At 40.2% G+C, this 26,698-nt stretch overlaps 1 protein-coding gene across 5 annotated transcripts in view; it reads right to left on the reverse strand.

Annotated features, from left to right (window-relative positions):
- Window positions 1-1,609: 1,609 nt before the first annotated feature.
- si:dkey-92j12.5 (multiple PDZ domain protein) overlaps window positions 1,610-26,698 on the reverse strand; it is a 43,125-nt gene continuing 18,036 nt past the window's right edge. For 2 of the 5 annotated variants that reach the window (XM_051945836.1, XM_051945834.1), the window contains 25 exons: window positions 23,229-23,270; window positions 21,021-21,326; window positions 19,022-19,219; window positions 18,257-18,434; window positions 16,712-16,822; window positions 16,260-16,325; window positions 15,692-15,763; window positions 15,095-15,194; window positions 13,992-14,200; window positions 13,518-13,609; window positions 13,299-13,428; window positions 11,385-11,477; window positions 10,554-10,628; window positions 10,124-10,465; window positions 9,742-9,825; window positions 9,185-9,378; window positions 7,708-7,855; window positions 7,545-7,616; window positions 7,207-7,330; window positions 7,026-7,057; window positions 6,570-6,692; window positions 4,816-4,920; window positions 3,757-3,854; window positions 3,464-3,587; window positions 1,610-2,909 (listed from right to left, as the gene is read on the reverse strand). In XM_051945836.1, coding sequence (XP_051801796.1) covers window positions 2,763-2,909; window positions 3,464-3,587; window positions 3,757-3,854; window positions 4,816-4,920; window positions 6,570-6,692; window positions 7,026-7,057; window positions 7,207-7,330; window positions 7,545-7,616; window positions 7,708-7,855; window positions 9,185-9,378; window positions 9,742-9,825; window positions 10,124-10,465; window positions 10,554-10,628; window positions 11,385-11,477; window positions 13,299-13,428; window positions 13,518-13,609; window positions 13,992-14,200; window positions 15,095-15,194; window positions 15,692-15,763; window positions 16,260-16,325; window positions 16,712-16,822; window positions 18,257-18,434; window positions 19,022-19,219; window positions 21,021-21,326; window positions 23,229-23,270 — 3,265 coding nt within the window. In that variant the 3' untranslated portion in view covers window positions 1,610-2,762. The remainder of the gene's footprint in view (window positions 2,910-3,463; window positions 3,588-3,756; window positions 3,855-4,815; window positions 4,921-6,569; window positions 6,693-7,025; window positions 7,058-7,206; window positions 7,331-7,544; window positions 7,617-7,707; window positions 7,856-9,184; window positions 9,379-9,741; window positions 9,826-10,123; window positions 10,466-10,553; window positions 10,629-11,384; window positions 11,478-13,298; window positions 13,429-13,517; window positions 13,610-13,991; window positions 14,201-15,094; window positions 15,195-15,691; window positions 15,764-16,259; window positions 16,326-16,711; window positions 16,823-18,256; window positions 18,435-19,021; window positions 19,220-21,020; window positions 21,327-23,228; window positions 23,271-26,698) is intronic. The other 3 variants (XM_022199317.2, XM_051945835.1, XM_051945837.1) reach the window with 3 other exon arrangements.

Consider the following 26,698-nt stretch of genomic DNA (forward strand, 5'->3'; position numbering starts at 1 on the left):
AAAGGGGAATTTGAGCCTAGTTGTGAAAACCAGCACCTCGGTTTTCATGCTTAATGAGAAAGAAGAACGAGAGATGTAAATGCATCTGCCCTCTGCTACTCCCACAAGAGTTGTAGGAGAATCTATTGAAGTGAACGCAGACAGTTAAAGTGTGTTTTAAATGTTAAACAAATAGCACATATAAGCTGAAATTTTATTATTCACCAAAGCACAGCTATTATATTGCAGGAGACATCCGAGCTAAAAGCAGAAGAAAAAAAAAGCATTTTGCATTTTCTCCATCTTAAAACCCTCCTCATGCCAGCAGGCAAGCGATTGTTCATCTGGAGAAGGATAAACCAGACTGCGATGGCTGAGTTTCAGTAAAGCTTGCAATGTGAACAGATGGCTTTGATTAATGCGGTGGCTCCAGACAGGATCTCCCTAGATGCCTCCTATTTCCTAAATGAGACATTTGTGTGCAAATGTATTGTTTGTCAAGTTGTCACCAGTAACTCCAGTAATTAAACTCAAAGTTCTGTGCATTTACAAAAAAAATGGCACAGGTTTGCTCTCCCTTGCTGTTTCTCTGACTCAGGTTGAAAATGTCGTCCTAACTAATTTCTTCGGCTTTCTGAATAGAACGTTGTTTTTCCTCAAACTAATCCGCCACCCCTCTCTTCTCTTCCCCTCTCGACTACCCCGTGATTTAGAGCTGCCTGTCATTCTATGAACGTCACGCACTCCATCCTATCACCTTGACTAAAGCTGAGAGATTCTGAAAATGTGTTCGACAAAGACAGAGAGAAAGAGCAGTTAGAAAGAGAGAGAGACAGACAAAGAGCATAAGTACCACAGTAAAACATTTCCGAGGCAAAATGCAGTTCACTGGTTTTGGAAATAGATGTAAAAATATGCATAAAATGCTAAAACATTCTTGCATCTGTCTAAAAATGTGACTTCAGGCCCAAGTATACTTGTTTAACAGTTCAGGACTTTCAGATTTTCTCATACTTCTCTCTGGTGTGCATCGGTAGGCTTTGTGGAAAGAAAAAAAAGCGATATCCACTGACTTACCCTACTCAGTATTATTCCAGAGGGACATCTCAAAGTGTCAGCTAAAGGAAAGGATATCTGGGTTGTTGTCATCTGTCTTCCACGGTGACCTTAAACACAAAGGTACGGACACATGACACAATAAAGGAAAAACCTAAACCCTTTGACTCCTGCAGTGAGGGGCTCAGGTGGCTGATATGTCGTTGGAGGCATTTTTTGCTGCCATACTTTGGGTTCATTTAGAGGGAAAGGGTCGCTGCAGATCATTAGTGGTCACCTTCAACTGATGATCCTGGTCAAATGGGAGGAGGCTCTTGCGGAATGACAATGTACCCACTGACAAGGCACGAGGGATCACTGAATGGTTTGGTGACTGTGAAAGTAGTGGATATCATCTGCTCTGGGCTTTGCAGTCAAGAAGTCTGAACCTCATCGGACACCTGGGAGATTTTTTAATGTATGTGCTCAAAGAATGGCATTCTATCCCTCCAGCTTTTCCTTTAATTTGTCAAATACTTGTAAGTATATACAGAATAAGAGAAGTACTGAACAGCAAGGAATCTTGTAGACCAAATTCTAACAAATGCACGTTTAATAAGATCACTTACAGTAGATTCAATTACACAAAGTTACACAATGCCATGTGTGTTCAGGCTACAAGGACTATTCACTTAAATAAATTACAGTGAAGGGGAAAAAAACAAGCATCACAGTGTTAATAAATGAATATAAAACAGATACAAGAGGCTTTCTAAATAAAGATTGCACAATACACAATAACAATACCTTCTTGAAGGCCTAAAAAGCAGCTGCTCAAGGTAAAGACTGTGAAAACACTAATAAATAATAAAATGGTAATAGAGGATATTCAGCAGCTGCTTTTAACAGATGTAACAAAATGAACATTTTTTTTCCACCTGCTTCACATAAGGTGGTTCTCACTGCTAATTATTGTCATGTCATGTTAGACCTTTACTGTCCCAGAAATGATATCTGTAATTACAGAATATGATAGTGAGATGAAAGGTACAAGAGACTTTAAAACAAATTGCCTAAAACCTTATTGCCATATAAAAGATTGGCAGAAGCACTTGGCATGTACGGGGTCTTAGGAGTTTATCACAGTTGTTTACTCTGAATGAGCAGCAGTAAGAGACAGTAGTACTGCAAATACGTGTCACATAGTTTATTTAGAGATGTTTTCTGATGCATTCACCTGTGTGGTCAGCATATTCAAAAGATCTGAGGATAGTAGTTTATTCACAAGTGTGTTTACATGGACAATGATGCACATCAATGCACAATTATATTCTAAATATGACAACTAAGACACCACATAATACCAGCTGGACACTGTGGTAATGGATTATTTATTATCCATTTTTTTTGGTACTTTGATTTCGGGGTCTCTTCTGTGGCCCATTTATGTTCGGGGGTACAAATTCGTACAGATTAGTTCAAATAAATCCTTCACTGGAATAGGAGTTTTTACGGGAAATACTGTGTGCATGTACGCAACACACTCGAGTTGTGTTTGCATTTAGAGGTAGTTTCTCCAAACTAAAAAGAGATACATTTAGACTTACATTATCTACTCCTCTAATGTATTTATATGAGAACCCATCATTTCAACTGGCCTCTTCAGGTCTGGGTGGAGTAGTTCCTCAAGAAGCAGCTACATTTGTTCAGGCAGGATGGAATCAAAATGGGGCGCAACGGGCCTCGTCTCAGGAGAGGACAGTGAGGACTACAGTTCCTTTAGTCTTCTTCAGGATGTCCACAGCTTCAGCATGAGTCACACCCTCCAGGCAGTGTCCATTCACAGCGATGATCTGATCTCCACGTTTCAGCCTACCGTCCTCTATGGCTGCCCCCTGTAGAGGACAAACACAAGTCCAGCATCACATGCAATCAGAGATCACACACTGCTGACAACAACGTCTTTAATGCTGTAATGATTGCCAAATAACGCAACCACTGTTTGCATTAGAATAAAATGACTTTTGATACAGTGCAACAGTACATAGAGAATTATTAGTCACAGTTGTTATTCTGCAATTAAGAGTTCACCAGCTGTTACAAGCATAAGCTGTTTGCAGCCTGAAATTGTGGCTCCATACCTCGTGTTACATGAACACAGAGACGGTGCCGCTATGACTGAGCATCATACTGTTTAAGGCAATGGAAATTTGCTTTCTCACGTGTGGAATAAAAACATACGTCTTTGATAGTGAGAACTGGCTGGTGCCTGTTATTGTATGGCTGATGATCAGAGAAAGGCTTAATTTGTTTATATCAGAGGAAAACCTCTCCCATGTGATGCCGAAACAAAGGGCTGACTGACACACTGCTGTTAAACTCTCCTTCCTAACATCAACACCCTTAAATTTCCCCAACTAAAAAAGAAGCCTACTGGATTTGTTCTTACCTTGTTGAAGACAGTTTTGATGTAGATCGGCAGGTCTCCGTGAGGGCTGCCAAACCCTCCTACAATGCTGAAGCCCAGGCCTGAGGAGCCTCTCTCTAGAGTGATGGTCTTATATGTGCGAGCACTGCGGGGAGCAAAACGCAAAACAGCGGATGGTTCCAACAGCAAGTATTGCACTGCAATGAAGTGTGCTGGAGTCTATGTTTGTATTTATTCCGTGATTAAAGAAGGAGAAAACCAAAGCAAGGTCATTAAGTACGACACACTTGAGAATGCCGGAAACTGAGTCTCACCAGAGGTTGTTGTGAAAACAAGTCTGGCTGCTGGGTTGACCTGACGGCCGAGCATCACTGTGATCTTGTGTGCTGCTGCCCCCAGAATCTGCTGCCACCTAGACACACGCATACACAGTGTGTTAGAAAACTTTGTACAATATTATGGAAATGTTTTAGCCACTTTAGATGTTTCTATCCTTTTCCATCGGGGAGGCATCTGATTGATTCGTTCTGCATTCAAGCCAGTCCAGGATTACATGAAAGGACAGAAGAAACTAAGCTGGCTTATATCCACAGAAGAACTGCAACAAGTTGTCCAAGATGCTAGAAGCAACCTCTGTAAAACTGCACACGCCTCCCTAACGGCAAAGCATGGCCACACCACATTGGATTTAGTGAGTCATACTGGAGTTACTTCTTTATGTATGGGTATAACTGATAAAAACAATACATGGCATTGTTTGTAAAAGCTTCATGTAGTTTTAGTGCACAGTACTGTATATATTTCCTATTATCTATTCATAGCTTAATTCAGAATTTATGTATGAGATGAACTATTGTTGGCCAACATTCAGATATCTGATAGCTGCAACATTTCGGTGCCTGTTCTGTTAATACAGTGGGAGTTATAAAAGCACAAAACCTTTGGATGTTCATTTGAAATGCAGCATACCTGCCAAAACCGACTGACACATGATTCCTTACAAATACAGAATTTCCCCACTTGGAGCAAAAATCTTTCCAGAGGCTTAAAACATGAAGACGGTGTGAAATCAATGTCAGACACTCTGAAATTACAGCACAGTGTATGTGCAAAACACTGATAATACAGGGCCTGCTGGAGCTAAGTGCTACCTTAACCTTATTCCACCTTTAAATACTTGTCTTTGAATTGTCATCAGGTCTTGGTGAGTTTTATACAAGTGTAAACAAAATGCAAAAGTAAAAATGACCGAGAGGCATTACCGTCTTTCTCTGACAATGCAGAACAAAAACTTGCTGACTTTATCTCAGAGACTCACTAACTGCCTCACAGGCATTACACATCAGCCACACTATGGATCACTGTGACACTACCTGCAGACTGATGGTTCCGGTGGCGTTCTTCAGCAGCACTCCGGCGTGGACATGAGTCATTCCCTCAGTGGACACATCATTGATACTGAGGATTTGGTCTCCTGTCTAGATGACACACACACACACACACACACACACACACACACACACACACACACACACACACACACACACACACACACACACACACACACACACACACACACACACACACACACACTCATATTCAATCTTGACCTTATGTGTGCATGAGGGAACTGTACTGAGTTAGACTAAATCCCTTTGGATGTATTAAATGCTCTCTCTCTCTCTCTCTCTCTCTCTCTCTCTCTCTCTCTCTCTCTCTCTCTCTCTATATATATATATATATATATATATATATATATATATATATATATATATATATATATATATGTATGGGCTGGCCACAATTTTAAAACCACTGACAGGTGGGAAGTGAATACCATTGATTAGCTTGTTACAGTGGCAGCTGTCAAGTAGTGAGATATATTAGGCAGCAAGTGAACCATCCGCAGTTGTAGTTGGTGTGCTGGAAGGAGAAATAATGTGCAACCATAACGATCTGAGTGGCTTTGACAACGTCCAAATAGTGATGTGCTGGAGGACCAAGTCAGAGCATCTCCAAAACATCAGGCTGCTCCTGATATTCAGTGTTTACCAAAAATATCCCAAGAAAGGACATCCTGTGAGCTGGCAACAGGATCATGACCACCCAAAGCTCACTGATGTGAGCAGGGAGTGAAGGCTGGCCTGTGTGGTCCGATTGGCCAGAGAGCCTTTACTGACCTGTCCAGCACTGAAAATGCCCATGATGGGCATGTGAGGGTCAGAGCAGGGCCGTTGTGCAGTGGAAGAGGGTGACATGGTTTGGTGAAGACAGTCATATTGTTGCAGACAACACTCCTTTACTTCACTTTGCATTTGTTCTGTCAGTCAGTTCATCAGTCATCTGTGAAGCAACCCGAATGCCATCAAACTCTATAAAAGTTGATAAAGCTTGATCGATGAATTCATTGCAGCAGTATTCCCTGATGACAGTGGCTTCTCTCAGCTGAATAATGTGCCCTGTATGCGGCTCAAATGGTTCAGGAATGGTTTGAGGAACACAACAAAGAGTTTGAGATGTTGATTAGGTCTCCAAATTCCCAGATCTCAGTCTGACGGACTGTGATCTGTGGGATGTGCTGGAAAAAACAAGTCTGGTCTTTTCATTCAACACCTTACAGGACTTGAAGGATCTACTGCCAAGCTGTGATGACAGATATCAGATGACACCTTCAGAGGTCTTGTGAAGCTCATGCCTTTACACATCTGAGCTACACGGTATAAGGCAGGTTTTAATGTTATGGGTGACTGCTGTTTAAAAAGATATAATTGATGTTTTGTATATCTAAGATCTGACTATGAAGTATTTCTTTGCATCCTGTACTCTTTGCATAGTGAAGGGAATGGATGTTGAACAGTAAGAGGCATTTTTGATCCCTGATAAACAAAGCTTTGTAAATATTTGTCTCTGTCCTAAAAAATATGCATCAGAGTGAAGACTGTATGTATGCAGCTCCATCTCGATTTTTGCAGAAGTGTGACTCAATCGTAAATCTACAATTAAGCCTAAAGACATTCCTAATTCTTAAAGGAAGTGGCTGGAAGAGGGTGAGTTGCCAGAATGTGATGAATACATAACACACACACACACACACACACACTGGCATATTTACATAGGCACTCCCCACCTGTAATTTCTGTGTTTTGGCAGCCAGTCCATTCGTATCCATGGAAGCAATAAAAAGAGGTACGTTGCCATGGGGACTGCCCACTCCTCCAGCTACACTGATGCCCAGGGAGTCACATGGACCCTGTGGTGATACCACACACACACATTATAGACTCTGTTAGACAACCAGTGAGTCACATGGCAGATTCTGCACATGACATAAACTTCTAGTGTTATATAAGCCTAAGGTCCAGTCAGGTGAGTAGGTTTTATATATAAATATATACACAATATATACAATATCCTGTATACTGTGCTGTGTGTGTTTGTGTGCGTCTATATTTGGAATTTGTCAAATGACGCGTAGAACAAAGTATGAGGAGTCACAAACACCCATCAAATCCTTGAAATAAAGTTTCTCTACAAAGAACACTAATCAGAAATATCAATTATTATTATTTCAAGACTGTCTTACCTTTTGTATTATTACTTTTCTGATGTCAGAGTCTTGAATTGCAACGAGAAGAGAAAGAGATAGATGTCTGGATATCTGGGTTGAAGGTGTTAACTCAGAGTGAAATGTTCTTCATAATTTTAATCAAAAAGATAAACAGGCTTTATCTACTTTTGTCTTCAGACAGTACTTGTGAACTCACTGTAGCGTCCTGTTTTGTTGTCTGTCTCCCTCTGGTGGCTGAAGAATGCATCACATATACTTGAAGGTGTCAGGGTGGAACAGTCGGAGTCTTCGCTCTGGATAAAGCAAAACTTAAAATACTCCTAGTTCACAAAGTACTATTGTTAAAACAGTGCATCAGAGTAATAGTCGAACTAATGACTACATTAAAATGAGTGAGCTATAAGAGACTGAACTCACATCACAATGCTAACCATTATAGCTAACCGAAACTCGGTAAAATTCAACACTTGATAACGTTTATATTTTCTTGCCTGACATTGATTAGACACAGAAAGTTTAAAAAAATCATCCTACCTGACTTCGCTTTGAGTACTGCACCCCAGCTTTAAAACGAGCCACCTCTAGGTGAACTGCTCCACTGCAACTCTGAGAGCAAAGAGACATAATCATAAAGCAATCAAAATGTATAATAGACTACTTTTTAGACTTAGTATGTGTAAGTGTGAATGCATCAGACCTGCAGAAGCATTTGTGCGTGCCCCTGTGACGCTGCACGGACATCCTCTCCGTTGATTGACAGAATCTGATCACCTAGCAACAACCTGCCATCTGAATCTGCTACGCCTCCTCTGATGATATCTGATACAAAGATGCCCGTGTCATTACTGTTGGAAGAAAACAGAGGTCAAAAACTATGTCTGTTCCACCCTGGTAGACTAAATTATGCGTCCTGAAAGGATGCTGTTTTGCATAATGTCACACTTGATTGTGCAAGTACATGAAGCTGTATGAACATCTCCAACTAAACTCTTTAGATATAATGTGCCCCGTTTCTTCTTTGGAGCGAGGACCTAAGGCGCAGCTCTCTTTAACCTCTATGGTGATTACTGAATGTTGGAACAGTGTGTAATTTCATTTTGTGTCTATGACCTTTTTTTTTTTTTTTTACAATAATATCTGTTGCTGCAGAGTTGCTGACCTCTAACCGATTAAAGGTCTAACAGCTCAAATGTAGCCTCCTCTTCTGATAAGTGTAAGAAGAAGGAAGTTAACCTTTATTGTTCAGCTGTTACCAAAGACATTTTATTATTAGGCACGCTTGATTAAAAAAACATGAAAACACTAAGAGGCTAAGAATAGTTTTTGCTTCAGGAATTAGTATCAATCAACTAATGACAGGCAACAATGACATTCATTTTTTAAAATGACCTCAGAATAGAAGTACTTGAAAACTGTTCTGAAAGGTATAAACATTTTATACTTAAAAAAAAACAAAAACAAAAAAAAACCTATTCAGTTTTACATTAAAGGATGACTGCTGATATGTTAAACTCACATCCAAGCTATGCACTTGGTTCAAGTCCGGAAATCTATTGTGCAACTGGCTGCTGAGTTTTGAAGAATTAAATGCACTGGGGTATAATTTGATTAGTCTTGAAGCAATTGACAGAAAACTGGCAAGTGTTCTTTTCACTGACACCTTTTGGCAACAACAGCATCCCAGATATGCCAAATGTCAAACAACTAACTTCAACTTACAAACAAAAAGTGGATTCTGAATAAATCTGATGTAAAAACAGCCAATACATTGGATGAATCACTTGTTTTCTCTATAGGAAAAACAATGCATGGCCTAGTTTTTTTTTTAACACCTATTTCACATCTTTGCAAGGTGCAATAGTTGGCAGGTGCTGTGTTTGCACCTACGTCAGTTTTAAAATACAAAGCTGCATGTAAACATCATTATCAGCCTCTTTCACTGGCTTGGCTTACAGCTGCCTAACAAATTCTCTCAACTCTAAATGTACGATGGCATGAGGAAGATTTTGAACCTCCGACAGTCAATTATTCATTTACATGTGTGCAAAATTAAAATTAGTCTTTGTTATACTGATGATATGAAGCATTATTAACGTAGGATCAAACTTGCAGACATCCATGCTTTCTGAGAGCACAACAAACTTGTCATTTGTTGAAGAGCATCACGACTGTACCTCTTCCCCACAGTGGTGAAGCCCAGTCCCTCTCCAGGACGAGGCCTGAGCTCCAGGCTAAAGACGTCCCACAGGTCCTCCTCCCTGTAAGCCTCCTGGTGCCTGAAAACGCAAAGCCGAACACGCTGGGTGGTGAGCCGCAGCACAGCGATGGCCTCATCATGAGTGGCCTGCCGCAGGTCTATGCCATTTACCTAGAAGGTAGTGAGAGACAAGACAAAGCTGTGTCGCTAGGAATTATGCAACTGACAGTATTTTTTAACAGTCAGAAAATAGATAGACATGGCTTTAATTGGAAAGGAATAATCAGCTTAAATTCTGTGTCACAAATTCAACAGCAAATCATTAGCTTCGAGAAAATAATTGGCTGGACTGGAACCACAGTAAAGACTGGATCTGCTGACATAATGGAACCATAATGGGATGCCTACAGTCAGAACATGTTTGGATAAATACAAAATGTTACAGAGAAAAAATACATTGAAAAAAATGTTGTAGACTTAAACAAATGATCTTACAATGGTATGTTTTTGTGATGCGGTTTATACGAATTATACCTCTAATATCTGGTCTCCCGCCTGCATTCTTCCATCCTTCTGTGCTGCTCCTCCATCATTCACTTCATGGATTATTACTGCCCCCTGGTGTAAAAACAAGAAAACACTTCTTATTCCAGAAACCTACAATCCAATACAGCCAAACTCAGTTCTGCGCAGGTGTATTCTATTGAAATAAAACCGAACAAATATAATCAGAACCATCTTCTCTGATTTGATGCTGCTCATCTGAATATTTGGGGTTATTAAGGATGAAATACTAGTTTGATGACGGAATATTTTCAGGGGTAGATTTTACCGCTATAAAAAATAAACAGAATGTCCATTCAGGTTATAAGAGTAAATGAAATGCTTATGTCAAATCTCCCTTGGCCGTTCTCACCAGCAGAGTGTCACATCCTCCTACAATGCTGAGGCCCAGGCCTACATTTCCTTTACAAATCTCTATGGTGGTTTCCCTTCCAGCAGTGACCGGGGAGCTCATGGGGTCAGAGGTTGTGGGAGCGGTTCCTAACCAGTCAGATTTCTCCGTTGGAGAGGTCTTCATGGTATTGACAGATGAAGAGGAGGAGGAAGAGGGAGCAAGCCGGACTAGTGAAGAGGGAGCGCAGGGATGGGAAAGTGATGCAGGGGGGGGTAGTGAGGAAGAAGAGGAGGGCAGACTCTTGGAACGGCTGATGGACAGCTTGACAGTGACCCGGTGTTTGAGAATCAGACTGGACACCTGAATACAAAGAAGACAGGTGGGTCATAAATCATTAAATCAACCTGACCTTGAAGAGCATATTGTGTGTGCGGTTGTGTGTTCGAACCTTGTCCACCGACAATCCAGCCACGGTTTCATCACCCACCGCTACTATTCTGTCTCCAACCTTTATCCTGCCATCCTGCATACAGAATCATGAATAAAAAATGTAGGATGAGCAAAATGTATGAAAGTGTGTGTGAGTGTAAAAGAAAAGCAGAGGAGAAATGAGATTAAAAATCAAACACACCTTCTGGACAAATATCTCAATAACTTTTTGCTTGGGGCTGTATATGAAATCTTAATGGTGCATGATGACATCACTTAAAAACATCAGCTGGAGGTCAATTTGGTTTAAATATGACCAGAAATTCCAATACACTAGAGGCACCACATTGCAGTTGACAGCTGCATCGACTGTACAGTAGCATGCTGCTCATCGACGCTTCTTTATTTTGAAAGAGACTATTGATTGCTACAGTCAAACCGTTGAGGCTGAATAGGTGGAGAATTTGATGAAATTATGCAGAAACTGTCCTAAAATACTTGGTAAGTCCTAAAATAATGATAAGATGCGTTCTGCTATGATGAAGCCACAGGAGATAGAAGTCCTTGTACATATAAAGAAAGTAGTATTGTAAGTTCCTCATTAATATTGTATTATTTATTTCTGAAAGCTGCTTTGGAAATGTTTTTTGTGAGGTATCTTGAGAAAACAGAAGTTGGAATAAAATGTAGCGCTGGAATGCAGCTCGATGAGGAATTTAAAATTCTGAAGTGCTTGAGATACATTATTGAAGGCTAACTGAAGGAGTGAAAGTGTTGCACAGAAAACATATTTTTATTACTGATGGAGATGTGAAAGTAGATGTCAGTAATACTACTGATGATGTCACACCTTACTGGCAGTGCCATGCTGGGTCAGAGACCTGACCACCAGTCCTGCCTTTGAATCATCCTCCACCAGGCAAATGCCAAGGCCTACATGATCCTGGAGGGAGAAAGCAGGGACGTGAGCAGACAACAAATTAGAACTTCAAGTTCTTACTTAGTCATGCTAATTGAGTTGAGTTATATATTCTCTACTGTATACAATACACCAGTTTTCTTTGGAAGTAAAGTCTCTTCTCCTTTCTGGCTCATGTTAAATATTTCACTGTGTGTATTGTCTTTCTTTCTTGACTAAAACAGATTTTCTACGCACTTTTTTATAGGGTATATAAAAAGTTTATTGAGGTCTTACAATGAAACCTCAACAAATTTCGTACAACCTGCAGTTTAAAAGCATCATGCCTTTTTTTGGACAGAAAATGTATGTATAGCATGTAAAGAGCGTCGTGTATGTACAACATTATATTTATAGAGTAACTTACATTTATACATTTTTTCTGTTTTCTTTAGTTACATACAAATTTACGTAAAATGACAGTAATTATCAGTAACGAAATGTATATATAGCAGGTATATAAAGACTTTTTTTAAAGGTGAATCTAATTAGTTTTATATTTATGGGTACTTTTACATTTAAACTCTGTAATTCCACATACAAATTCAGCAAACTTTTTTCACTACATCCAGCAGACTTCTACAAAGATGCACTGCTCCAGAACTTTAATCTTTCAAGCATGTTGCACTTCTTTGTACTTCCACTGGCGTTGCAGAGGCAGAACAAGTGTGAGTCGCCACACTCTTGTGGCTGGAGCTCACCATGCTCTCATGGCTGCTTATATTTTTTGTACTTTTCACCAAGATATTTACTTGAGGTATTTATTTATTGAAATATAAACCTTATTTTCTAAAACCCTGTGCTGGTCTCCACTTTTTGTTGCAGCCCAAATGCCGGGTTGTCTCTCAAACTAAGACTATCATTTAAGAATCATGAGTATCTGTTAACACACACTGAACTTTTAAACCACTTTTAAATCTGTTTTTTGAATGTATTTGATTGCAATAATTCTGAAAAAAATCTGGAAAATAATTTTGTTTCTCAGAACAACATGCAATGAAAATGGTAGGTAATTCATTGTTTCTGCACCTTATTTAAATTAGGATATTCTATTTTCTTTTTGTGGTTTGGTTTAGCAGTCATTGCTGCCAGTCATTTGATCACTTTTTTAAAAACATAACAGTGTATACTAGAAAAGCACTCAGAGAGTGATAGAGAGGAAAACAAGAAACCCATGCAGTAAAGGATCATGAGCTGGAATCGAACCTGTGTCTCTGACACAGTTCTGTTTACAAATCACCTTCTTGAGCTATCTGGACACCTTGTTCCAATTTGTTGGACAACATACTAACCTATGATGTTTTTGTCATATTTTGGACCACATACGAAAACAAACTAAAAAATTCAAAGTGATCCAGAATCCAGGATCCTTTCCGGATTGCCACCAAAATTAAATCAGCTCTTCCTCTTACCATAGTCTACATCCCCTCAAAATTTCATGTGAATCTGCCCAGGCGTTTTTGAGTTATCTTGCTAACAGATAGACAGACAGACAGACAGACAGACAGACAGACAGACAGACAGACAGACAGACAGACAGACAGACAGACAGACAGACAGACAGACAGACAGACAGACAGACAGACAGACAGACAGACGCCGGGTGTCACATAACCTCCTTGGCGGAGGTAAAAATTTGCATTTGCTATTAAATTTACAGCGATGTTGGAGAGTTATTACATTAAAACTTGTATCAAGGCTGTTTTTGTGGGTCTGTTAGTGCGCTACTGGTTGCTTGAGCTGTTAAACAGTAGTGAGCAGCTCCCTGACAGTGGATAAACCCAGGACCTACTGAAGGGCTCGTACCTGAGGTAGGATAATGTCCTCAATGTCTCTGGGCAATCCTCCACACCCGGAAGTGTTTGTCTGGGAGTCGACTGTGTCCTCAGATTCTGTTCTGCATCCCTGAACCATTTGGCTTGGAAGCGATTTCTGTCTAATAAAAAAACACAAATTACTCTATTAGTGCTCAGTAAAAGTACTAATAGAGGAAAATATGTAAACGCAACATGGCAACCATATTACCTGATGAGAATGATTTTGACTTTAGACGGAGTGTTGTTGATGATAGTGGAGGCATTTTGGTGACTCCGGCCATACAAGATCTGACCATTAATCTAGGGAAAAAAAAAAACATCACATCATATATTTTTCTCCTCACCAATCCCTGCATTTATCCTCATCCTCTCCTCAACAGCCACCTGACGTAGTCACCAGGTGCTCCTCTCCCATGATTTTCTTCCTCATCTCTTTTACATGGTTGCTCATTACACAAATCCAGCCCAGCACCAACCAATCTTCGAAGGGTAATTTGTCTGATTATTCGTCTGATTATGCTCTCCTTTTATCCATGCCCCTAACCCACAACTCACTGTTCTTCCTTTTCTGCTTTCCTTTTAATATTATGTCTCTCTCTAGGGCTCCAACCATTTTGCAATTCTTAAACCCAGCCCTCCCAACTCATTGTCTTTTATCGTTCCCATTCACTCCCCTTCTTACCTCCAGTAGCTCATCCCCAACCTGTATCCTCCCATCTACACCAGCAGGCCCTTGAGGGTCTATATCTGCCACATAGACACTCATACGGGCCCGGGAGCCATCCTTGTTGCCCGTGAGGTTGATTCCCAAGCCGTGAGCTGCAGAGTCCTTTTCCAGTTCAATCATGTGGAGCTTTCCAGATAGACTGCCATAGCGCTGAAGCATCTTTTCTGGGAGAGATACAGTTAACAAACACGAGGTTGTTAAGAGGAGGGTAAGAAAAAAAAGTGGCACGTTACATTACATGTCATGACTGACACATGGAGACATGTGGAGAAGTGTTATACCCAAGAGGGGAACGTGTATGCATGTGTGCGATTTGTCTGGAAGGGATATCAGTCATGTTGAGGGAAAGGTGAAGGATATCTGTGTTTCTGTATAATGTATAAAGCATGCTTGCACGTGGCTTGTGTGTGGGTTTATGAATGCCTGATAACCTTTTATAAAATCAAAATTTTTACATGATTTCTTTCCAAAAATGGCATAAACTCAAAAAGGAAATTAATTCTGGGTGAGCTGGCATGAAATATCCCGAGTACAGGTCTTTATCTGTGTATTTACTTTTGACCATTAATATGGTTGGAATTTAAGCAGAAAGTTTAGTTGTTTACAAGAAAACTCCGCAGGGCAAAAATTGCACTGAGCAAATCAAATGCTAGATGGAAATTTAATAAGACTTTCACTGCTAAAGAAGAGTCGAAATCCCAGTTCTTATTTGAAGAATGAAAGTCATTCATACAAATGAAAGTTGTTCCTCCAGAACATGGTGTCCAGGAAATAAAGTGTTTTAGTCTTTTGTATTCTTGTCCCATAATGCTTGCATAAGAAAGTTTGGATGAGGCCAGCTAGCTTCACGTGTAAATGGCATGGAGATAATTTCCTCACATGGCTTAAATCATGTCCCAAATTGTGACGGCTTAATGTCTGTGAGAGTAACGACATTTGTGTCCATATTACAGTCTTTCCTCCTATAATGGATGAGTGTGGCACAACATGTCCTATTCCTTGGAGTTTTGGAGGATCTCTGCGCATGTCTGCGTGATGTCTTTATGGTGAAGACTTACTCCTGCCACTGGCGTCCTCGTCTTCAGGTGCCGCTGTGATTGGCGCTGGGACATTCATGGGGCTTCTCCGATCCACTCTGTTGGATGTTGGTGATGGTACCTTGGGAGAAGTTTTGCATTATTGAACAGGCAGAGTTTGAGATGCCTCAGGGGTCCTTCAGGCATGAGTTGGACTACCCCTGAGGCTTGTTCAGTGCCCTTGATGAAGCAGTGGGAAAAACTGACGAACAGGATGAATTAATGAACGCAGCTTTAATGTCAGCTAAAAATAACATGAAAGATGACCAGAATCATGCATTATTTTGTAACCAACTTATAAGTGCTTGGGAAAATAACTTCAAAAGAATGCACTGTCTATTTAGAGTTATGCATCTCCATCAAAGGGGGAAAACAAAGGATTTAAACAAACAAGGTAGCTGCAAGGGACTTTGAACTACAAGGGTTCTATCTACAAATATGCACGTTAATTACATTTTTTGGAAGTTGGCTTGATGCAAATGCAAGGCAGCTTTTAAGATTTTGCATATCCATAGTAACACACACACACACACACACACACACACACACACACATGCACACATACAACGATGAACCAACCTTAAAGGGGGTGGGAGTGAAGGGGTTTGCAGGGGAGAGACTAAGGAACAGACCACTGAGAGTATCTGCTTCCTAGGATTTTGTGGGGAAACACAGATATAGTTCTATACATATCACTATCAAAACAGAATTCTACCTCTCAAAACACCCTTTAAGGCTTTTTCATTCTTTTTGGCTAAGCATGTAGGTGTTAATGACTCATCACTCTCTCTCTCTCTCTCTCTCTCTATATATATATATATATATATAATGTAGCGTATACGTAACATCCTTTGTGTGCTATAACCATACTCAGGCAAACATCAGTAACTGTGTGGGGACATAAATTAAGAAAAATTACTGCACAGCGTGTCATCTGTTGCAAAGAAATTTAAAGTTGTGGTCACGACCTTTAAAACACAAAAAGTAGCTACTGCTCTTTAACTCAGTTGATTTGATTTATCTGATTTTCTATACTAGAAAAGTTGTGTAAAAATATCATCTCAAGGCTGGAGTAATACCGGAGTCATCTCCATAAAAAGGAAAAAAAAACCATGAAACTTGAAAGTCTCTAATCGAACAGTGGTACCTTGCTGCTGTGTGAGTTGGACTGTGGTGTTGGAGTTAGTCTTTCGTGGTTGATGAGAGTGGGAGACTGTGGGCGAAACACAAGATGCGAAAAATACAGACTGATATCTATATATGACTGAGAAACACGGATATAATTTTGATATAATATGTTACATTATATTAGCAGACACTTTAATACTTTTATTCAATATGCTTTATGTCCAGAGGGAATTCTATTGCAAATGCAGATGCACAACATTCATGAATATTCTTCTAGAGTTTTCCAATAGAATATATGCCGCACCTTCACTTGCCATTTGCTGGGTATTGAGATTCAATGTGAACGAATCTGGAACCTCAGGAGACTAAAATGCTACACATTGTAATGTACGCATACCTGGAAATACACATTGCTAAATGCATTCTAAGCCAACAGAAACATACTTTTGCTTGTTTTCTGGGAATCAGTACCTGAGATCTGTTCTGTCCAGACTGGACCAGGAAGATCACAGAGTCCCCAGCCCTGCGGATGGCCTCCACTGCCTGCTCATGGCTGGCATCTCTTAGGTCCACACCACACACCTTAGTCAAGACACAAGATGTAAAAAACACACACTGATCAGCCACAATAGTAAAACCATCTTCTCAAAACTGTGTAAGTTCACCTCATGCCACCAAAATAGGCTGCTTGGTTTAGAACAATGTGTGGGTAAAGGTCATTGTAACATCCAAAACACTGTACTGCAATGAGATGATGATTATTATACATTTCACTGTCAGTGGTTTAAAAGCTAATTGATGCATTTTCATGTGATATTCATTACAATGTGGCTAACAGTGGTAGAAATATGAATACATTTGTCTTTTTTAAGACACTCAATCAACAAAACTCTTTTTAGATCAAAAGTGCAGATGAGTTTGTTTCAGAATAATAAATTGATTTTGTAAATCCAAATTGCCTTAAAAAATAGCCATGCTCACTGATTTACAACACTGCCAGCGATGAGTCTGATTCAAAGAGACAGCTACTGAGAAACGATATGGCAAAATTTCTGACAGCTGACAATTTTCTTTTGTCTCTCAGTGTTGTACAGACAGCTCAAAACTAATACAGCAGAATGGCATGTTTTTCCCGTCTTCAGCTGCCCAGTTTTGGTGAATCTGTGCCCACTACAGCTTCAGATATCTGTTCTTGGCTGACAGGAGTGGAACCTAACATGGTCTTCTGCTGTTCTAGCCCATCTGCCTCAAGGTTCGACATGTTGTGCATTCTGATTCTGCTGCTCTGCTTACCACGGTTGTAAAGAGTGGTTATCTGAGGTACCGCAGCCTTCTCTGTCAGCTCCAACAAGTCTGGCCATTCTCCACTGACCTGTCTCATCAACAAAGCATTTGGGCCCGCAGAACTGCTGCACACTGGATGTTTTCTTGTTTTCCCCACCATTTGAGATAAATTCTAGAGACTGTTGTGCATGAAATTCCTTGGGGATCAGCAGTTTGAGAAATGCTCAAACCGACCTGTCTGGCACCATCAATCGTGCCACAGTCAAAGTCTCTGTGATCATATTTATTTCCCATTCTGATGTTTAACGGAAGCTACTGAGAAGTATCTGCATGATTTTATGCGCTGCACTCTTGCCACATGATTGACTGATTGGATAACTGCATGAATAATAAAGTGTCTGCTGTGTGTATATCTGCATTTTATTGCGCAGGCTTACATTGTATACTGAAAACTTTCAGCCTTTAACCTTATACATAATGGATCGGAGTAAAAGACATTAAGAGAAGTGTTTGTTACTACATCACATTACTATCTGATTGCCATCTTTCAATACAAATTGCTGCTGCATAGTATATAATATTTGCACACAAGTCATCTTCACTTCCAAGTCTGCTGCTCACCAACAAATACACACACACACACGCTTGTTTTCTGCATTTTCTAATACGTGTGTCTCCTTCTCTGCAGCACAAAAGCACACATGCTGGATGAAAACACACACACCCACATACCTCTAGTATCCTGTCTCCAGTCCGGAGGGTGCCATTATGTGCTGCCGGGCTGTCGGGGCTGATGTGCTTGATGAAGACTCCCCTCATCATCTCTCCACTGCTCAGTCTTCGGCCCATGCCTCTGCCTCCCATTATGCTGATACCCAGGGACTGGCCTGGTGCTCGAGTCAGCCGCACACTGAAACAAAAAAACACCACACAAGACCCAATCCTCACATACTGTGGAGCCTGGAGTCCTCTAACAGTACAGCTACAGTGCGGTAAACAGTATAGTAGGGTTAAGGATAAATATGTGCCACCTGATTTAAAACATTATTGCAAAAATACACAAGAAGGGGAATTACTACAATGGCTGTTCTTCTTTCAGTCTCTCACTATCTGCTGCTTAGGGCTGTGGATAGAGTTTCAGAGATGAAGTGAAAACAACAGAATATTCTACATGTTAGGGAGACACAAAAAAGCTGAATTTTGCATGCAGTGCATCTTATGTGATTTATCCAAGTGGGACGCATCCATTAATGCGATAAACACAGGCTGGGAAAGCAGGCATTTTCTCTGAACTTGAAAAATATGAGAGTGTTGAGTCTGCGGCACTGCTCTACTCCTGCTGTGAACACAACCTGAACACGCTCGGATTTTGCTAAGCCTTCTCTGGTAAATGGAAAGGATAAAGGGCATTGTGGCGGAATTTCGAAAAACAGAAGAAAATGGGCAATGTGAGTAAAATCTAATGGCAACTGGTACAGACATCACAGATTCACTAACCTTTTAGGTTGATCCCAAGATACTGTGGTGTGAGAAAGGAGCTCTTCATCTCCCTCTTCCTTACCATCCACTCTTATCTTCACTTCAGGCTTTGGTACTTTCCCATCTGCAATAATCTTGTCCCTTTTCTCTTCCACACTGCCTCCATCTTTCCCCTCTCCCGTATTCCTGTGAGGTAGAAATTTTGGAATCTGCCAACTGATGATGAAAAAAAAATGTAGGAAAGAATAACGGGGATTAAACATGTTGTTCACTGGAAAATATGATGATTCTGTACACATAATTTGACTCTAAAAATTATCTATAGATAACTCTGGACATGAAAGTCTAGAAAATACACATTCTGTTACAGTAATAATAATGTAGCAGAGCAGCAATATTTATAGCTACAAACTGTTTTGATTGATTGGTATGGTTGATTTACAGTAATTGCTAAAATTGGTAATTGCTAAAATTTTCAAGTTATTTGCTTAGTAAATATGTTTAAAATTCTTTTGTTGTAGCTTCACATATGTGGGAATTTGTTGCGTTTTGGCTTCTTTGTTATGTGTAAAATTAATTAAATGTCTTTGAAGGGCATGGCAAATGCTGACAGATTTTTCTTCCACAATTTTCAAATGATTTAAAAAATGATCTTTTTCAAATGATTTAAAAAAATATCTTTTTTAAATGATTTTAAAAAAAAATCTACTGATTAACCCCTAGTCAACAGAATTATTAGCTGCAGCCCTGACAACATCACGCAAGCAGAATAGATGTGTGCATCAGGGTCTACTGGTGTACTTTGTTATTTTTTTAAGCCATGATACATTGTGACACGTGGTCAATAGCAACTTATAGTGGTGGGCCTTGAGACGATACACTGATTTAGGTCCAAATAGCCTTGAAAACACACATTTTCTGCCAGTGAGGACACAGCAAGGTAGTGTCTTTGTGTGTGTGTGTGTGTGTGTGTGTGTGTGTGTGTGTGTGTGTGTGTGTGTGTGTGGGCGTGTGTGTGTGTGTGCAGGCTTGTGTGTTAACACATACTATATACAGTATCTCTGTATATATACACAGTGTGTGTGAGTGTGCAAGAATGAGGTAGAAAAGGGGGGAATTTTTCATGAATATGTTTAAGGTTGGAGGGCTGTAATAAGCCCATGGATGTGAGTGATAGTGGTGCTATCTGCACAGCAGGAGCCTATAGCCAGTTAAGTTCCAGAAGAGGGCAGAACAAATGGTTCCACCAGGGCTGAAAGAGAGCGGCCAGGAGAGGGGGATAGGACCCAGGCAGAGAGGAGGAGCAAAATGAGGTGAAGAGAAAAAGACCAGAGCAAGATGACTGAGGGTGAGAGAGAGATGAAAGACAGATGTAGGCACACACGGAGAAAGAGACAAAGACAATGTATCGAAAGATAAGAGTGAAGAAAAGGCTGCAGAGAGAAATGGGAGAGAGGGAGGGAGGAGAAATGCAGCGGCACGAAGATGGAGTGAAAGCAGGGACAGACAGAAGCGAAACAATTCATTTTCGCTGACAGTCAGCACTGAGATCCATAAGCGAACAGCTAAATATAACTCAGAGATTCAACATTCAGAGAAGCTTTTGCTTTTACCACAGAGAAGAATGGAGAAGAGAAAATACGGACTGGAAGAGGCTCACGCTGAGCTGGTTGCACACGGAAACACAATGTTTCCTCATGGATACGGTTAATTAGAGTGTCAGATAATAACTCAGATCACTAGAGTGACTTAAGCTGCTGGGTAACTGAGTGACATGTTACAGTAATAAAACCACAGCTGCTGTAAAAATCAAAAGCGTAAGGTTAATACATTAAAGGACTCAGAATGTATAGCCATTTCATAGTCGGAATTCTCTGCAGCAAACATATCAACTTGTAATAAAGCTGGAGCCTTGAGGTCTAATAAACCCTTAGACAGGTTTATCTTGCCCTCTGGGGCCTGACTAGGGATTAGGTGACCATAAATAATAAGCTGAGACCTCTGGATCTTATATCACCTTGAGTCTGAGGCTGGGGTGATGGTGGGGACTGTGGTTGGTCCTTTGGATGGGCCTTTGAACGAAGCAGAAGCTCTGACTGTGGCTGGATCTGGAGCTGCAGCTTTCAATTTGACGGAGGCAGATGGTTTGAGCACGGATGAGGCTGAAGGACTGGACGACCTGTCTGGATCTGATGGAGGCTCTGGAGAAGGAGTTGGCTGGGTGGGTGATGGAGAGGCGCTGTCTGTCTGGATTGATGCCAGAGGAGTCAAACACAGATGAGCACGGTGTTCGTCCACCTGACGGGCTGGGACGTAGGTTATACTGAGGGTGGGGAGAAAGGTGGGAAAAGAAGATACGGGGTGGAGTGAAAAGATTTAAAATAAGAACAACTTCAGTTTTCACTATGTTTTCACTGCTGCACATCTATTTTACTTTCAACACCAAACAATGAGTAATAAGGATGACAAAGGAATAATAAAGATGACACAGTACAAGTGAATGATTTCTACACAGGATAAATTAAATCTGAAGTGAGGAAGAGAATAATGGCTTAAAGGATGTTATGGTTTAAACAAATGGTAATTTTGGGAAATGACTTTTATTCACTGTCTTATCAAGATTAGATAAGAAGATTAATAATGCTCATGTCAGTGCAGTGAATCTGAAGCTCCCTCCTGTAACTTAGCTGGGCACAAAGACTCCACACAGGGGGAGACATCTACTGTGGTTCTCTTTAAAGGCACAAAAGCTCACAAATTAAGACATTTCATCTTGTTCTTTCAGTTAATATAAAACCACAGTTTTGGATTTATGGGCTTTTATATGCAGGACTTTTTGTGGCTGAATGTGGTGACTTAAAGGAGAAAGCGTATTTTAACAAAATCCATAGGCTTTATCTGTTATTATTAAAAAAGACAGTATATTAATCACGCAATTTGGCTTTGGTGAGAATATAATATTTCAAAGAGACAAATGAGGAAATGTTTAAAAAAAACTAAACAATTCTCAGGATTAATATTAATTGGTTAGCATCTACCATTTGCCATTTTATTGCTAAAATCAAACCATTAGACAACATAAAACAACCCTGAGATTTACTGAAGCTGTGTATCTAAGTGCTTGAATGTATGGATGTGCTCCACTCCACCAAGTACAATAAAAAAAAAGACGCATTTCTGATTCAAGACAGATCTGAAAGTTTTTGTTTTGCATAGCCCCACATCTATCTGAGCTCTGGTGTTAGGGAAGTCAGGGACATCATTAAAGCCTTCATCACACTTCCATTTCTCTCCTCATTACATAATGTGACACGACAAGCAGAAATGCTGTTTGAATTGGCTAAAAGAGCTGATTTCTCTGTTTCATTCAGGGTGGTGGATTGAATACGGAGGTCTGCCATGCTAAGCTGTTGTGACTGAGCCGTGTGGACAGCCTGTCTTGTCTCAGAAGAGGCATTTTGATAGTGACAAGCCTGCACCCTTCTATGTGTCTTATTCTGGGGCTGCCAAAGCAACTCATCTGCCTCCACTCGCTCTTAGTTTGTCTGAAGTGCTGTCAGGAGGCGGCAGTGTGAGCATGTGTGTGCCGATGAGTGCAGTTGGTGTGTGCGCGCGCATGTGTGGAGAAAGACAAAATGCATGTGTGTGTTCATCGGTGTGTGCATCTATGAGAGCCTCTTTAAAGTGCTCTTTTATTCAGAAGCACACTGTTCAAGGTGAGATGAGTGATGAATTATTCAGAGATATTTCCCATAGCAGGAAAAAGGTGTTTTTGGAGGTTAGACCATTGAAAGGCTGTGTATTTGTGTGTTAATGTGTGTGTCCGTAAAAGCAAAAGAGAGAGAGAGAGAGAGAGAGAGAGAGAGAGAGAGAGACACTGAGGCTGAGAAAAAGTGAGTGGGTGTTTTGGAGGGCAGTGGGTTGGTGGAGGTGGAGCACATCTCCAATCAGCCAAACAAGCATTGTCAATGTGGAGTCATAACTGCTGATGTTAGAACAAGTAATAATTTACCCAATTTCCCCTCAGGCAATCTTTAAAATTTCATCATCTAATCTAATCTTACATGACTGTAGTGCTGCCATCAGCTATGGCTGCGGCATCACAAACAAGGTGATAATGGAGATCCAAAGCGAGACAAGATCGTTTATAGGTGATGATGCAGTGAAAGTCATGTTTTTAACTACAGAGAGCACATCTTTATATTTATGATGTACATATACTCACTCATTCGAGTCACACTGCCTGTCAAGATCTGCATGGGTAGATCTAAACAAAAGTGAGCGGTATTCGATTACTTTTTCAGCGGTTGATTGTTCTTTGCATTCCCAAAAGGCCTTTCTACGTGCTCTCAAAAGCAGTAACTCGAGCTTTCTTGTTTTTCCAGCAAAGACGTGTTTAAACTGTAACATGACAGAATTGCACATGAATGTAATATAAATAACTGTGCTAAATAACTGACTGGAATCTATTTTAAACGTGCCGCACACGTCCTACTTTAACCCCCTGGGGTCTCTACAGTCGCGAAAGTCTGGAAAAGCACTTGGTTGATACTTTAGGTTGCTACCTGAGGCCTTGGGCTACAAGTTTGAAGAAACCAAACACATCGACATAGATTTTTGTGTGTGCTGAAAAATGTAAAAAATATTATAAATTCAAATTATGTTTAATTTTGTAAGTACCATTTATAATATGGCGTGGCATTACAGGAGCATACATATTCAGATAGACCAGGTTGTGCTGAAAAAAAAAAGTAAAATTACTTGCTTGTAGACTTTCGATGACCCCAGAGGGTTACAGCTGGGCCAAATGCAGGGCCTTGTTTTGTGTCATAAGTCTCACAGTGTTTTCTTGGAACAAAGACACTTGGGTTCCAAAATTTCTTACAAATACAGAATTTGGAATTAGCAAGGACACCAATTTATTTGTTGCTTTTTTATCATACACAATTAGCTGCATTATACTCACCAGAATTTATATTTTTAAGTTAGTAACAGCAGTTACTGTAAAAGCAGAACACTGTGTTGGCTGCATTGGAATAATGTGTTGTGTTCAACTTCATACGCGTTTTTTAGATCGTGAAGTGGAATGAAACTGATTTCACACAACTATTAGAACAACGATATTATGTCACGAATCTAATTCTATAAATCTCTAGTAAAGCAACACAACTGTGGCAGTTTGACAAGCACTGAATTAGCAGAAGCACAATTTAAGTGCTCGTGTGGAAAGCTGAGAAACATGAACAAATATGGATTGATTGTGCTTAAATGCCATATTCACCTATTCTGGCAAAAAGTAAAACCATATTTGGCTAAAGCATCTGACTTTTTGATATCTCTTACGGGGGATTCAGAAAATAAGTTTTTTGTAATGCTTTAGTGCAGCAGATTTAATCTTAAATAGATAAAACTGAAATTTTCACTGACTGCTCTCATCAACCCATATTTGATGATGTAAAAACATGTTTTAGACATTTTTGCAAATTAATAAAAACTTTCATCTACAGAAGCACTCAGACCATCAGTTCAGTAATCCCTAAGAATCCTTTTGGCAGCAACTACAGCTTTGGTTTGCTCTAAGCTTTGCACACCTGGATTTGGACAGTTTATCCTTTTCTTCTGAGCAGATCCTCTCAAGCTCCTTCAGATTGGATTGGAAGTGTTTGTGTGAATTGTCATCTTTAGGTCTCTCCACAGATGTGTGGGGTTTAAGTCTGGGCTTTGGTTGAGTCACTCAAGGACCGTCAAGAGACTTGCCACTCTAGTGTTGTCTTGAGTGTGCGCTTCAGGTCATTGTCCTTTTTAAAAGTGAGCCATTGCCCCAGTGTCAGGTGGCACACACCCTGTGTTTGGCAGCATTTGTCTTTCCATCAGCTCTGAACAGTCTCCCTGTCCCTGACGCTGATAAAAACCCACTTTGCATGATGTTGTTACCACCACGCTTCACCACAGGGATGATATTAGTGTCGAGCAATCCTGGTGTTTACCAAATACAGTACTTAGAGCTGTGCCAGAGAATCATAGCAGATAATCTGTTTCCTTTAGTCTGTTAAATGATACTCGGAAAAACCCCTATTTGGGCTGTCATGTTTTTTTTTAGTCGAGAAGGGGTTTGGTCTACTTTTTCAATCACGAAAGCCTGATTTTTGCAAGTGGCTTTCGAAGATGGCAAAGTGACCGATGTGCTTCTGCATCTCGAGGATATTTAGAGCAAACAGGGCATAGTTGACCAACAATTTTCAGTGTCAAAGCTAAAGCTTTGTTTTGTAAATTAAATCAACATTTCCAGCTTTTGATTTTTATGTAAATACAGGTGTTGACATTATTGTTATGGGTTATTGAGTGCAAATTTATGTACAAAAATGTCAGTTTTATTAATTAAACTTGCATGCCTTTCATTTTTTGATTTAAGGGAATGGTGGTTTGATGGTTAAGCTAACTTTACATCATAATTAATTCTTAAGTGTATTAACTTGAAAATAAAAAATTAGATGTATTATATTGATTTCAATATAAACAGTAGTGGTACTCAGACAGACAGGCTGTGAATACTAATCACAACACATTTCTTACACGAAATAATTACAGGGGTAAGAAACCTGAGAAAACAGTTTGCTTGTCGTTCAAGCAGCAACATGTTTGAGTAACTGTATTTTTAAATATTGCACAGATCTTTATGGCAATGTTTTTAGGGGTAGAATGAAACACTAAAAAAAATCAAAGCATTGCATCCTTTGATCTGTTTTACAGTTTGCTGGCCAGCTTGAAATTCTGAACCTTTTTTCTCAAACTTCACTGCTTCTGCAGTCACTTCTCTCTGTCTTTGTAGGGTATAGCTGTCCACTCATAGAGGGTTTATATGTTTATGTATGACCTGTTCTGAAGACTGTGTGGGCATGTACAGTTTGAGCTTGACTGACAGTTCTTTGGTGAGATTGTTTTGCTACAAGTTTGGGCAGTTACATCTTGATCACTTTTAATGGTTAAATTGCGATGACTCCGCTCAGCTACAACCTAAGCTGAGGTCTAACAGGCCAGAATTAACAACATCTGTGTGACTGGTGAGTGTGCAGGCTTTTCAAGTTATTAACATCACATGCATCATCATAGCAGATCATTTGGCTTAACAGGAGAAGCACGTATGCACTAATGACACTGATGATGGCTCTGCTGTATTAAAGCGCCGCTGTAAGCATCACTGTAAAAGCAAATATGCACAATAGCCTTCCATGACCCAGAAACCGAGACAGCTAAATGGAACTCCTTCACTGTTTTAATTTACACCTGTGATTTTCTCACTCTGACATGGACACGTCTGAAGTGAAAAAGCACCAACATATGAAGCAACAAGCTATGATAATTCTGTTGACACTGTGTGTTGGTCTAGAGAATTAGACCCTCCAGAAAAACGCGGAAAAAATCCTTGATTATGCGAATAAATATGCGGGGTTTTTATGCCATTTTATGCGGGGAAATTGCGGAAAGTTGCAAAGTATGCGAATAGTTGTGAACTATGCAAAAATATGCACGATTCACCTGCCGTCTGGCCATGGAGGGATGTGTCTTCTAATCAGACACTGGGACTGCTGCGGGGTTACTGGACTGACAGCCTGTGCTTTGGGAGGGGGAGAAGCTCACAGCAGCACCTGCTGCTCGTTGAAAACCGTAACTGTAGAATGATCCAAGTTTTCCTGT

This window comes from Acanthochromis polyacanthus, chromosome 3 (assembly GCF_021347895.1).
Source record: "Acanthochromis polyacanthus isolate Apoly-LR-REF ecotype Palm Island chromosome 3, KAUST_Apoly_ChrSc, whole genome shotgun sequence".
In the NCBI taxonomy this organism is placed as follows: domain Eukaryota; kingdom Metazoa; phylum Chordata; class Actinopteri; family Pomacentridae; genus Acanthochromis; species Acanthochromis polyacanthus.